The sequence below is a fragment of the Balearica regulorum genome, chromosome 18 (assembly GCF_011004875.1).
Source record: "Balearica regulorum gibbericeps isolate bBalReg1 chromosome 18, bBalReg1.pri, whole genome shotgun sequence".
NCBI lineage: Eukaryota > Metazoa > Chordata > Aves > Gruiformes > Gruidae > Balearica > Balearica regulorum.
The window spans coordinates 10,210,790-10,225,286 of NC_046201.1; the positions used below are offsets into that span (position 1 = coordinate 10,210,790).

Genomic DNA, 14,497 nt, shown 5'->3' on the forward strand with positions numbered 1-14,497 from the left:
CTACCAGTTCCAAGATGAATAAATGGGTGTAGTTCTGTTGCAACAATTCAGGCAGCTAGCCCTCAAATTCCTAGCTTTTGCTTCGTTGATACAGCTTTGATGTTGTACAGGGTGGGGGAATCTGTTTTGTTTTGTCTTGTCCAATCTGACATCTTCAGAAGAATTCCTTTTTGACTGTTGTGTGTGTAATGAAATGTTCCTTAGGATCCTTTGCTTGGCCCACTCATGATTCTGAGGATGTACTAGCTGCTTTTTAATACAGCTGAAAGACAGCAGCTGCCACCCAGGTGAACCTGCAGTTGCAGATCTTACCTGGGCTCCCTGTAGTGGACTAGGAAGGCGGCAGTTAACATGGAAGTAAAATTCCATGGATGTACAAGCCTCATTTCCTTTCCCGCTCAGCCAGCCCAATGCCTAATAGCAAGTATGTTATTTTATTTACTCCAAACAGGGAGGCAGTTGTGAGTACAAAATTTCTTGGTGTGGTTTGGTATGCTTTGTCAGAATTTATATATAATAATATACTTATATTTTTAAAACTTGATTTTCATATAGTAGTCAGGATATATTGGCCTGACTTTCCAGAAATGGTTTTCCCATGTTATTTCTAGGCAGACATGATTACATTTAGAACTGTGATCTATGTGTCACTATGTTTTGTTTAAAAAAAATAAATTATTTCATCTCTTTCAGTTTTGCCAAGACTTCTACCTTTATCAGTGGGCACAGATCTGCACACACGCCATGGGGCAATTCTTGCCTGTGCTGAGATCACCCATGCACTGTGTAAACTAGCAGAAGAGAATAATAGGTATAAATGCAAGACTATCTTGACTATAAATTTTCCTTTCATGTCTGGTCTATTGAAAGCTTCCTGGGTATAATTATGGAAATCTCCATCTTACTGAACTTCTTTTTCCATTGAATTGTTGTTTGTTTTGATCAGCCATGCCAAGCCTTCACATTTTGTTCAGTGATGTTATAAACTTGAGTCTAAATTCATCATCAGGAAAGTCAGATCATTTGCTGTCTTACTTGGGAAGTTCAGAGTTATTATTTAAATATAGATTAAACCCACTTTCCTCATAAGCATGCTGAGATATATATATGGGTGTATGTGTGTGTGTACATATAGATGATGTAGCAGAATAATTAAAATTATTTGGAGATGTCTTTGCTTTAATGTTGCAATGAAAGAAATGAGTCATTTACCTTTTCTTTCTTTCACAAGAATCACATGTAATAAATGGTTGAAAATCTTTATTGCAAAAACTTGAATTTGGAATTTATGTTAGCAGTAGAATTTTATACTAGCATGACTTAAATTGGGATGAGCAGCTGTGGAAGTGACTTAAATTGGGATGAGCAAGGCAGTGGAAAATAAGACTCCAGAGTGCAAACTTCATTGAGAATTAAATACAGTTCTGCAGGAGTCATAGATACAAGTATATTGAAGAAATACATTTTAAAAAACAGACTTTCTGGTCTGGGTCATTTTTGTTCTAAAAGTTGGATAATTACTCTCTGATTAACCTTTTTTATTTTACTTCTGAGAACATTCTGATGCAGTCATATAAAGATATCAAGAGGGGTGACATCTAACAAATTTAATGTTGTCATTGTTTGTACTAGCTAAATATACTGAGATGAGTTCAAATGATAGATATTTAAAGTGTACACTGATTTTTATGGCTTTAATTATTGGCAAATAGGAATTCTATTTGCCAGCAGCGTGTATCAAAAGAATTTGTGTTAATCTTAGGAGTTCCATTTTCAAGTAAATTGAAAAGATAAAGATGCAGAGCATTTTTAGTAGTAGGAAATACTTGAAAATGATGGACAAATCACAGAAGTGGTGGAGTCCAAAAATACAGCTGAGCTGAGAAGGGTTATTGGTGTATTACTGATTGTAATGTTATTAGTAAGTGACACTAATTTTTTATAGTCCTTTAAGAATGAGTTTGCTACGTGATAAGGAAAGAGCTTATGTTACTCTGCTGAACTATTTCAAATTAAATATTGCATATTTCTGTTGAGTATAATTTGGAAATCAAATGATTGTTTTTCTGTTTGAAAGTACAGTAAAGTCATGTATGAAAAATTATTTATAGCATGATTCGGAAACCAGTCTTAAAAATGTTGTATACCTTTCCAGATCTATAACATACTATTTCAATGAAAAATCATTGGAGGGACTGAAGCAAATCCATCAAGAGGTTTGTAGCAAATATAAATGTATCTTTTAACCTGGTATGTTGTATTATTTTTAAACAAGCATTCACAATTAAGACAACTCTTCTCCACCTTCCTCTTCCCCTTGCCAAAAGTAAACAATTTCAAAATAGGAATTTGGACACACACTCCAGACTTATAGCTAGATGTCCTCGGCCATTTTTCTTATTCCAGTACGATTTTGGGTTTGGCCCCTTTCTGTTCTACCAGCTTCTTGGCTTTGGCACTTTCTGTGGTGCTGTCAGTTACACCTCTGAACTGCTGCGTGGGGTTTTGTTTTCCTTTGGTTTTCTGTCCCCTTCTGTTTCTTCTCCCTTTCTGTACCTACTGACTGGCCTTGCAGATAGATCTATGGCTTTGCCTTAATGTGAACATGCTCAAGAGAGATCTGCTAGTGAGTCCATTCTCTGTCCTTTGTATTCTTTTTTCATTTCATTGCTAAATCCTTGCATCCATAATTTACCTGTTTATAGACCTTGGAAGTCATATTCTATATTTTAACTGATGCATTGTCTTTATCTCTACTTATGACAAATGAAGTCTTGTCCTGCTCAGAGCAATTTAAAATGCTTCTATGGAGATAATTTTCCCTAACTTGTCCCTTTAATTTTAAGTCATCCCGTGTTGTTTTCTTCTTTTGGCTCCTATTTCTTCACCTTATGGAACAGACAGTACTTCAGCATTCAGGCTCCTACTCATTTTCTGCAGTATCTCTAGTACCTTTAGTCCCAGTTCTGATGTGCTGAAGCTGTTGATCCTTCCCATTTACCCACTATGCCTCAAAGTACATAGGTGCTTGCTTAATTCTGTGCATAGGTGAAAGCTGCTGCTACAGGTTGAAAAAGCATCTTTGTCCTTGTTTAACTTTCTCATGTTGAAATACCTGAAAGCTTGATCAGCAATAACTGTACTGTGACAGTGGCCTTAATTTTTTACGATACTTTCCAGTTTCTGCTGTCATCTGTTTTTGTAATTAATCTGCAGAGTCAGTGTAAACTCCTTTTTTTTTTTTTTTTAAATCTGGTTTTTTGGGGTTTTACTACACAGAAATTTGGTAATCTCTGAGCTTTGAAGATGACCTATTGTAATGGTTACAATGAGAGAATATTTTTCAGTCACATTTGAACTTTTGTTTAAGTTTTTTTCTATTTAATCTGTAGCTAACAAAGTTATTTTCAATTTTCAGACAGTGCAGTATATCATCATTTTAGAAGGGCCAAGTGTGGAAAGCAAATGTATTTTAAAAAGCCAAACTAGCTTCCAGGGCATGTGCAGGAGTGGCTAGGATTTGGAATTGAGAAAATTAATGCTTTATGAATGTGTTACATTGATTTTCTTTGAAAATTTGAATGGATATAGAGAAGGTTTTTTAAAAAGATTTTTCCTTTGAATTTTATTTTTAAAATAATCCAAAGTGTTGCGTAGCTCAGAGTATATAGACATTGCATGCGAGTAAGAAAAAGGAAAACACTTGTATCAAACAAACTCTGCTAATATTAATATCTGTTTGCCTTTTTTTCCCCCAGCTTTGCAGTCGTCAGTTATACAGGTAAGAAAATGGATGTAAAAAAAAAAAAAATTTTTGTATTGGAAAGTATGAATCAGAAGTAATGAAAACAGTAGGACCCCAAGGGGTTTTGGTTTGTTCAAGTTAGTTACACCTACCACAGCCTGCCAGTCTCACACGGTTCATCAGAATACAAGCACATGCATTCTTTTGGCTTTGTCTATCTATTACAGAGTCTTATGTCGTTTTATAATGGTTGTGGCATTTAAAGACTGCGACTCACAGGCAGGTTAGATTAATGAGAAAGTGGTAAGTACTGGCCTCAATATTGTGATGGAGATAGTTAAAGAAAGGAAAGAAGCTGAAACAGGGTATGCTCACTAATCCATGGCTTCAGCAGTGTGTAATGGGTTTCTTTCCCATTCTTCACCTGTCCTGTAGTACTTGTATGGTTCAAATAGGTCTATAGAAATGATCTTTAACTAATAACTTAATGACTCCAATTTTTCTTCTTTTAAAAGGAGTTTCTATCTAAATTCTAGAATCACTTTCTTCATCCTGTGCAATGAGTAGGCCAGGAGTATTATGAAAGGTTTGATAATATTTTTCAACTCTTGCACCAAAGAAAATGTAAATGAGTTTTCACTGAGTTTTCGTTTCCTATTATTTGAAGCTTCTAGGAAATGAAGGGAGTTTGCCTAAGTAACTGTTCAGTAAATATGAATTAACACTTAAGAGTTCATTCCTAAATTTAAGGAAAGCAAAACATAATTAATGACTTCTATTCCTAATGATTGTATAGGTGAATGAGGGGTTTTTTCTGCTTTAACTGACAAATTCTTTGAGTTTTTGAGCAGTTTAGTTCATGTTTTTGCACATGACATCTCTGAAAACAGTAAAACTTAGCTAATTTTTTGTGGAATTAATAATTATAATTTAAAGAATTTTTATGTAAGTTTTTGTATCCCAAAACTTTCTGAAAAAAATGTTAAAATTTACTTCTTGAAGGTCGTACATACTGATGTGAAACTTCCACTCCAAAGTTAGCTTGTACTGGCGGATGGTTTTAATGCTGATACTGTATATTAGTGTCTTTGTGGGTGGCTGTCTTGGCTCCCATAAATTCTTTAATGTCAGGGTGGAGCTTGGGTGTAATTTGTTTTTGTCGTAATGTGCACTTCTTGCACTTAATGGTATTTATAAGATGCCTACAGAAATGTTTTCATTCTAGATAAGACTTCTAATTCAACTGCAAGCAAAATTGATTCACTGCTGTTTAATAGTTAGACTGAGACAGAGATGTCTACTATAATCCATATTTTAAAGTATCAGTATGCATAAAATATTTTAAAATGGGACAAGAAAAATAAACTAGGTTATAAAAACAAACCAGCAATTTGAGTATTGCTGGGCAAGCATTTAGTGAAACAAGCTAAACTTGTTCTGTGATGAGTAATTATTGCACATAATATTCCAAAGATTTCCATTTGAGAAATTGCTACCGGGAATTTTCAGTGTAACAACATCTTGTAGGAATGTTGAAAACCTGTGTGTTTTATTTGTGTTTCTAGTTTTTAAACTGCATTAACAAAAAGCATCAGGTCACATGTCTCAACTGTTTATTAGATGTTTTGCTTTCACTTCTGGCAACAAAATAGCTGTCTTTTTGTGGACCAAATGGATTTTAATGCTTTGATCAAGCTGTTTCAGAAATTGTGTTGGCCTATGAGAAAGGGAAAAGCAAGTAAAGTATAAAATGCCGTGATTTTTTTTTTTTTAAATTGTCATTTATAAATTTTAAGCTGGAAAATGGGTCATGAGTTTCTTGATTGTCTGATGCTTAGGATTCCATTGAATCCATAAGTACCTTGAGTCAAAAAAGAGAAAGCCGAAGTGCTGTAATGGAGACCTTCATTTAATTAACAGTCTTACTTTGTCTAGCAGCTCTTGCATTGTCTTTAACCTGACTTTGAATTATGGCCATGAATTATCCTTCAGACAGGACGCAGTCCAAGTTTTGAGTTATACTGCAGAGTCTCGCAATTTTTAGTATACTTGAAGCATTCAAATTTGTTTATGCTAACTATAGAAAATCCTGTCCGCTGCTGTATTAACTTTTTTTTTAAAAACGCAAGTATCTTTTTGTCTTCCTGTCTAAGCCCTTTTCTGGGTTTACCATAGTACATTGAAAAAGGAGAATGCAAGTCCAGGCACATCAGTCCGTACTTCCTTCCCTGAGTCTGGATTCTGACACATTTGATGCACTAGTTTGTCTTGAGGAGCTGGTTGGTTTGAGCATTTGCATGTGCACTTCCAGTTGAGTATTGCGCAGTGAGCCTGATTCTCTGTATTAAATGGGCACTGGTTATAGCAAGTCATGTGCAAGCCATGCCACTTAAACTGAGTGCTTGTCTGTTGTGCCTGTTTTGTGCTGTACAGGTTATAGAGTTCTAAAAATTGAGCTATATTTTATTTGCTTTAAGCATTACTTTTATATATAAAAACCTAAGACAAAAACTTGTGGTATCTGTTGCCTTAAGCTGTCTTACTTGGGATAGGAAGTCAGTTGGCCAGTTTGAACACAGTGTTAATGGTCAGCCTGATTTAAGTTATGTTTCCACTGAACCAGTGTGGGTAGTATCTTTTTTTTGTAGCGGTATATTTCTTTAGTGCATCTAAGACCTTGTACTAGTTCTTGGTATGAAAAGTCCTCAAGAACAAAGTATTTTTAATAGCAGTTCTGTCAAGATTCTTTAAAAATGCATCATCTCATATAAGGTTCTTGACTGAATATTCAACTGAATAGATGTTCCGAATTTTTTTTACCTACTTTCTTGTAGCCAGTTCTGAGTCTGATAATGTATGTCTTAATCCCCAGAGTTGGGTAACAAGGTAATTTAGGGACGGATATGGAAGTGCTGCAGATAGATACGCTGGGCTTCTTCCAGGTGGTTGCACTGCACTTCTGTATTTCAAATGTTCTATTTATTGGGCCTTCAGGGTTCCCATCGGAGCTGGGTACGACAGGATGTGTGGTGTTTGTTAGCAACTCCCACGCTGGGTGATTCAGTTGGTGCAATGTGCTGCATGCCGAGTTTTGCTCTGATCTCATTCTTGTGATATATGAAGAGACTGGCTGCGTGTATTACACAGCCAGCTATGCAAGACGAGCAATTTCAGATTTTCAGAATAGTAGCCAGTGACAGTTGTACTGTCATCTTTAGAGTTTCAGCTTTTCCAAAAGATTAAGGTAGCCTGTAGGTGTTGACAGGTGCTAGGCAAAAGAGAAACTTGTCTAATTTAAAGACCTTTAAGGTTGCAACTAATCTTGATGGTTTCAGGGCAAATGTGTTTCCTGGCAATCATCTATGTAAAAGAGGGGTTTTAGGCATATTAACTTAATCAGCAAATAATTCCAGCCCTGCAACCAAGCTCATCTTAACAATTCTTCCAAGTTTAAATTAGTTTTTGCATCGAGTAGCACGAGGGTACCAGGAGATCGTGCTATACTGTGTTCTGAAGAGTTATAAGGTGAAATTCTTTTGCTACGAACTGAAGTCGCTGGGAAAACTCGTACTTCCATAGAGCCACGATATCACCTGTAGACTTGTGGTGTTAGAATACAATACAAAACGCTTACAGTCAGCGTATGAATTTACAGGAACCTAAAAAGAGGTGTTTGTCAGCTTAGTATAGTTTATTCTCTGCATCTTCAAGGGGTGACCAGAAGGCTTTATTAAATACACAGGCTTTTTCCTCTGTGCTCAAAGGTATCTCTTTCCTCCTCTGTATACCTTGTGATAAAGCCATTTTATACTTCCAAAGCCCAGTAAGTGTACAGCCTGGACCTTTTAAGATACCTCAATTCTGTTTGGGACAGAGAGTTCCTATGGAAAATTATTGGTTACTATTCATATAGAGATGAACGTACTTACTCAGCAGGTACTTCCTGGAAATTGAGTATTTGCAATTGGATTTCTTCACCTATTCCAGTAGTTTTAACTTCAGATTCAGATGTTTATGAAAATGTAGATACTATTCAATTCTGAACAGCTTCAGTTACTGTTATTTTTATAATCTTAAAGATGAATTCTGAACTTCTCACAAGTTTTAAATAATTAAAAAAAATAATCCACAGAAGTACCTTGACTTGATATATGCATTGAAAACAGCACTGCCATTGGTCCTGATTTAGGCCCACATAATTTTAAAATAGATACCGGCATTCTTGGGTCAGTAACCTTAATTCATTGGTTCGAGAAGGGATTATACATTTTGATTATATTTTCCACAAACAAATTGTGACTCATCCAAAGATGTTTCTAGGAGAGAAACATTGCTGTGGAACTGCACAGAGGAAGGAATGCTTAGGAGCTCGGGGAAGCTGGGCACTGCATCAGTCAGTTACAAATTGAATTAATAATTAAACCTTGAAACAGGTACATCTAATAATGTGATGCAACTTGTGGATATGTCTTTGGAAGAAAAAAGAGAGAATACTGACTGTACAGCAAAATTCTGAATCTCTGAATTAGGTAGATCCGTATCTTTTTAATTTAGTGAAATACTGTAGAGCGAGATAAAGTTAATAGAAAGATGTGCATCATGTTTGACAAACTAAACACTGACTGAGGAAAGATCTAGGATTATGATAGAATTCTCAGTTCTTAACATTGATATATGTATGAGCTGAAAGGTGAAAAAAATTTAGAAATGTTGATGTACATACTGTGATGTGTAGGCAAGAAATAACTCGAAAAGCTTTGCAGAGAAGAACACAAGGTATCGCAGTGCCTTCAAAGATAGATTTGATTATAGTTTCTGCATTATGTGCGAATCTTTACTATGCAGATCACTGTCACCATTCTTCATTCTTGCACAGGGACAGCAATCCTCAGTGAAGCTCTAAAGTCTGAAATTAAATTGAGCTGATGTAATGCCAAAGGAAGGGATAGCTGTCAAATTATTAACATAAGAGTAGCTTTAAGCAGCCTGACTTCCTTATTGGCAGTGTGAAGAAGTGGAGAAGAGCAGCCTTTATGACTCAGTTCTTGCTTTGTAGTTTGAACAGAAGTCCATATCTGAATCCTTGCATCAGCAGACTCTGTTGCACACCAAACAAATTTACAAGATCATTATTTTATACTCATTTGCAGTAAGACAACAGAAAAAGGCAAGGAATGGGTGAGGACAGAATGAAGGGAAGAGAAATGCTGAAGAGAAAGCAAGCCTTGCCACATCATTCTTCTATTTTTGCCACTGTCTCAACTCCTTGCATCACTTCTTTGTTTTCTAATTTAAATTTTTTAGAAGCTGGAGAGCAGACAACATGGCAGGAAGGTGGGGTAGATAATACAAAGACATTATCAGCGTGAGGATGTGGAATCTGTGCTTGCTTCCTACGATGATAAACTGAGCTGTGGATTATTACATTGAGCTTAATGTATTGATTGTCGAAATCAAATGTTTCCCAATTAAACTTGGGAATTAAAGGAAGTGCTGATCTATGGCATATGAGAATATTGTGGAGTTGGCGTCACTGCATTACCTGAAAAACCAATTAAAACCTTGAGCCGTCAAAAACCCAGTGCATGTTGCAGGAGGCACTTACTTGCATGGAATGGAAAAACTCGTTTAAAATGTTTAGGCTTTTGAAGCTCATATAAAAGGATAAATTGGAGAACAAAGTTCTAAGAGTTGTTAGAGTTGCTAAGTTTGCCTTCTGAGTGTAGCTACTAATTTTATTGCGGGGAGGGAGGAGGAGAGGAGGGAAGAAAAGGTTTAAAAAAAAAAAAAAAACAAACCCCAAGCAAATAAACAAAAAAGCCTTTGTTGTTCCTCCCCCTTCTGGGAGTTTCTGCCAGAGCATGGCCATATGAACAGGTGATTAAGGGTTTGGCACACCTCAGGGAGGAAATATTCCAGCAGAAGTGAAGAGAGACAAGAATAAGGAGTTGAGGGAGGAAATATCCAAAGGAAGGGCAGGGGTCAAAGGTTCATAAAATGGAAAAATGAAGCCACAGAGGGTGACACTGAGCAGAACACCCCAAGCAGTGCTCACAGCACCCCGGGGACATCCATGTAACCAGCAGATGTTGCTCAGCAGGGTGAGGAGACGTCTCTGCCCAGAGACATGAGAGGTCGAAGAATGGAAACGGGCCTTGCCACTTCTAGGACGCTTCTCCCTCTCCCCACTTTCTGCCCAGTTCAGACTTTCTCCTTTAGTGCTGTCAGTGGCCATGGTAATGTTAAGACAGAATAACTGGGCTGGATAAGCCTGAGGTCTGTAACACACACGCTTACTTCAGGAGGGTCTGCAGCATCTTGAGCCATTTGTTTCTCTCCCTTTTCTGATGTGTTGGAAGTTTTTACCCCATCGCTTGTGGTGATGAATCATCTGGCTTTAGCTGGGAAGGAGAGGGTGAAGAGAGAAGGGTGAGAAACTTCACCAGGAAAGTAAACCAGTTAACATTTGTGAAATGGAAACTGGTAAGTGAAGTTTCTATTTAATGTTCCAGAAATGAAGATTTTGTTAAAAAATTGCATTTTCAGTTGCGGAAGTCAGAAGCTTGTAGAGGCTATATGACTGCAAAGTCCTGTGGTGAGTCCCACAGGTTTGGAATGCTTCTGAAGCAGGTGGAAAGAAAAGCAGAATGAACTTGACAGTCTTTTATTATTCACATTAAATATTAGAAAGACCAGGACTGCGTTTTTGCAAGAAGAAAGTTAAATATTCGGGGGGGTTTTGTAGAAATCATGCTGAAGTCAAGACAACAGTTGATTTAAAAAGAAGTATTTTAGAGTCAGTCAAATACAAAACTGCAGGTATTTTGTGATCTGCTTTCACTCTGAAATGGTTTTTAGGGGGGTTATTTTTCTCACTAGGCAGTGCACTCAGATTGCTTGTGGTGGGTTATTCTCTGAAGGCTCTTGTTTCTGCTTTGCAGGGGTTTAGGTGGAGAACTGATGAGACCAGCTGGTAAGTATCACAGCTGTGGTGTGAAAGCAGAAAATGTGCTGTAATTAATTCTTCTGTTTACTTTCTTCCAGTTTGCTTTACATATTTTGTGTTGAATGCATACATAAAGTATGCACAGTAATTAAAAAAATACAAAGTTTGGAGGCCAATCAGAAGACAGGTACACCAGGACATTAGTTGCCAGCACAACTGTGAATAACCCTGTTTGTGTAACAGTTGGAGGTGGTTCTTTGGTTTATGTCACACATTCTCTCCTTCCGTTGTTGCACACAGTGAACTTTCTTCAGGGTTGAGTTGGCTGCCTTCATTGATTTGCTCAGGTTCCTCTCCAGAAGAGATGTGATCTGTCCATTAAGACAGATGTCATCATGTAACTAATGATTTTATCATAATACATTCATGTGCAAAGGTGAAGCATAAAGACCATATAAACAACAGTTTGTGGAAGGGGTGGTATCACAGAAAAGATCATAGAATCATGGAATGGTTTGGGTTGGAAAGGACCTTAAAGATCATCTAGTTCCAACCCCCCTGCTGCAGGCAGGGACACCCTCCACTAGACCACATTGCCCAAAGCCTCATCCAACTTGGTCTTAAACACTTCCAGGGATGGGGCAACCTGTGCCAGTACCTCACCACTCTAACAGTAAAGAATTTTTTTCTAACATCTAATCTAAATCGACCCTCCTGCAGCTTAAACCCCTTACCCCTTGTCCTGTCACTACACTCCCTGATAAACAGTCCCTCACCATCTTTGCTGTGGGCCCCTTCAGATACTGGAGGGCCACAATTACGTCTCCCTGGAGCCTTCTCTTCTCCAGGCTGAACAATCCCAACTCTCTCAGCCTGTCCTCATAGGAAAGGTGCTCCAGCACAGGTTGTTCACATGGATTTTGAAGATTGTTATATATAGGACCACTGTAAAAAGGAAGGGCATTGCAGGAAAAAGTATGCATCCAGGTAGCCTGGGTGGATAAGGAAATGATGCCAACTTGAGTTTCCTGCTCATGGGTTGAATGAAGGAAGTGCTACAGAGTAGATTCTGGCTTTGAAGATGTGAAGCCATCCAAACATAGTGGGTAAAGGAGTTTCAGTAGCAAGGTAGAAGGGTGATCAAATAGAAGAGGTGAGGAGGGCAAGGGGATTTCTGCAGTCTTTGAATGAGTCTTGTGACACGATAATGCAGGCTGAAAGAATAGGTCTGGGTTTTAAATACGGTTTAGCTTTCAAGCAGCTGAGTATTTCATAGTATCGGAGAAATACAAATGACAGTATTTTGGCATGATACAACTGTGTAGGTGGAATAAGAGAAGAATTGAAAATATTCCACAAATTGCCTGCATGTCTAATGAAGATGATGGTCTCAACCACAATAGAGCATAAAAGAAGCATAGAGAACTAAGGAGGAACCCTAAGAGACTTGGGTTTAGTCACAGTGTACTTAACCTTGTCTGTGAATAAATATTAGAACAAAGAAGCTGACATACAACATTGAATGGAGTTTGAACACAGGGAGCCTGATTGTGTGGCATTACCATAGGGAGGACTGAATTCAAGAGTAGATTTGGAGCCCAGTAAGTTGATTATAAATGAAGATGATGATGAACTGTGTACAGAGCCTGGAGTGAGATTCAAAGATTAAGTTGTGGGAGGAGAGAAAAACAAAAAGGTGGTATTACGTAGCAGTTTGTTCTGTCCTCTCCCTCCTCTCCACCAACTCTAAAGCAGTCAGATAGCGAGTATGGATGTATACTGACCTGTTTTGTTTGAACTGATCACCAGGAGCTGGAAGATACTATATTTCCGAGGTGCTGAGTTTTCATTTGAACAATGCAGTCAATCTGTTGAATACTAAAAGTTTGCTGTGTTTACTGTGGTAATCTATTCCCCAAAACAGCCTTGAAACACTAAAAAAAAAAAACTATTCTGAAAGTGGTTTTGTAAGTTGAGAACTCATTTAAGTTTATAGATTCAAAACAATGACTTAATTATTAAAATGACATTTTCTCATATTCTGAGCATCAAAGGAAATAAAGCTGCATCCAGTTTTATAGCTCCTGGCTCTGTGCAGTGAACAGATGCCACTCCTTGAAGGTCCAAAAAAATGCTAATAAGTAGAAAAACCTTCCTTTTATATATATATATATATTTGAATAGGTTTTTAGTGGCTGTAGTATTATCCTTGTCCAAGTTGGTTGATTATCAATGATATTACATAGTCGTTTACAGACTGGTATAGAAACAGAAAGCTGGCCAATGAGTATATATGCACCTGAAATGGCAGAGGGGCAAAAACATACCACCAAACAACAGATCTGGGACTAAGTCGTGTTGGAGAACAGTTACTGCATAGTAGCTTTTTTTGTATGTAAGAATCACAAGTGTAATTTCCTTTCAGTTTCTAATTTCACATATTTTTGATTTCTAATTGCAAATTGTCTTCAATTTAAAATGAATGCTAATGTAACTTGATGGGGTTGTATCTTCAAAATTACTGCAATATCTCATTTTTTTGTATTTACCCAGTTATCAAATTTATTTTCTTACAGTCTGCACTTTAATTGAAAAATTGTCACTATCAAAAATGCCATTTAGAGGAGATCCAATAATCGGTATGTCATAATTTAAATAACCTTTCATTATCTTAGTAGTTACTGATTAAGCTAACGTATTAACAACTGATGTTTCTCAAAGAAGCAAGATTAGCACGATTGGGTGGCCTAACAAATAAAAAAAGATACACAAACATTGTGACAGATAGTGATGTTATTTGATGATATGTTTGTAGCTGTTTACAAATTATTTTTTTTTTTCTGTCAAGTTTTCAGCATTACCAGATGCAGTGTTTGCGCTATGTGCATAGTAAAACTGACCAGAATAGCTATACTAATTGAGAATCACAACCTTGTTTAATTTGGAAACCCAAGGAAATATGTCAATATGTATAATTGCTCGGTTTCGTAAAAACTAAAACAGGATGTTGAAGTTCAGAAAGTAAGAAAAATTAATACCATTTATGTTCCTTACTATTTCAGGTGGCTGGCAGTGGTTAATAAATGACAGTCTAAGAAGTCTCTCTCTTGTTTCAAGCGCTGCACAACAGCATATAAAGGTACAATAGTTCTTCGTGTAGTCACATTAAATACAGAATTAGAAATACTTTTGCTTTCCGATGGTGAATTATTTTCTATGGAATATAATTGATTGTTGAATGTTTCTTAGATTGGCAAGAGGGGTTTGGGGGTTGTTTGGGTTTTGTTTTTTTTTAGTTTAAATTCCTCAAAATTCAAAGGGACCTTTTTGATGAATCCTTGAACAGCTGTCACAATGGTTGGACAGCGGACTGGCAGCGAGTAGTTGCTGATGGTTCCTTGAAGCTACTTGCTGTCGGCTGTATGGTTACACTGATAGGATATTTTGCTTCTGTTTTGGTGTACCTGTAATATGTGTAAGGTATGTTGATTTTGGTGTTCCATAGAACTTTTGTGAGAATTAAAAAGAATCTCTGGATGATGTCCTCAGTCCTAATGTCCTGAGGGCATGTTTGTAACAGTGAGAACATTGGTGTGGTCAACCAGAGATATTCAGCACAACATGCTTAAATTTTCCATTAAACTCTGTTGCAAATCCTTCTACTGTGCTCTCGAGTTATTCTAATTCTGAATATTAAATCCATTGATGGATGTGTTTCATGCTGTTTTATGTACGTGATCTCAATACCTCCAGCTATTTGCCTTCATTTTCCCGAGTAGTACCATGACAGTTTGCTCTTTTGCTCT

At 37.0% G+C, this 14,497-nt stretch overlaps 1 protein-coding gene across 2 annotated transcripts in view; it reads left to right on the top strand.

Annotated features, from left to right (window-relative positions):
• The window catches only part of TBCD (tubulin folding cofactor D), a 130,532-nt gene that overhangs the window by 79,145 nt on the left and 36,890 nt on the right, over positions 1 to 14,497 (top strand). For both annotated transcript variants that reach the window (XM_075770711.1, XM_075770713.1), the window contains exons 21-26: positions 694 to 811; positions 2,156 to 2,216; positions 3,759 to 3,781; positions 10,687 to 10,718; positions 13,268 to 13,330; positions 13,754 to 13,830. In XM_075770711.1, coding sequence (XP_075626826.1) covers positions 694 to 811; positions 2,156 to 2,216; positions 3,759 to 3,781; positions 10,687 to 10,718; positions 13,268 to 13,330; positions 13,754 to 13,830 — 374 coding nt within the window. The remainder of the gene's footprint in view (positions 1 to 693; positions 812 to 2,155; positions 2,217 to 3,758; positions 3,782 to 10,686; positions 10,719 to 13,267; positions 13,331 to 13,753; positions 13,831 to 14,497) is intronic.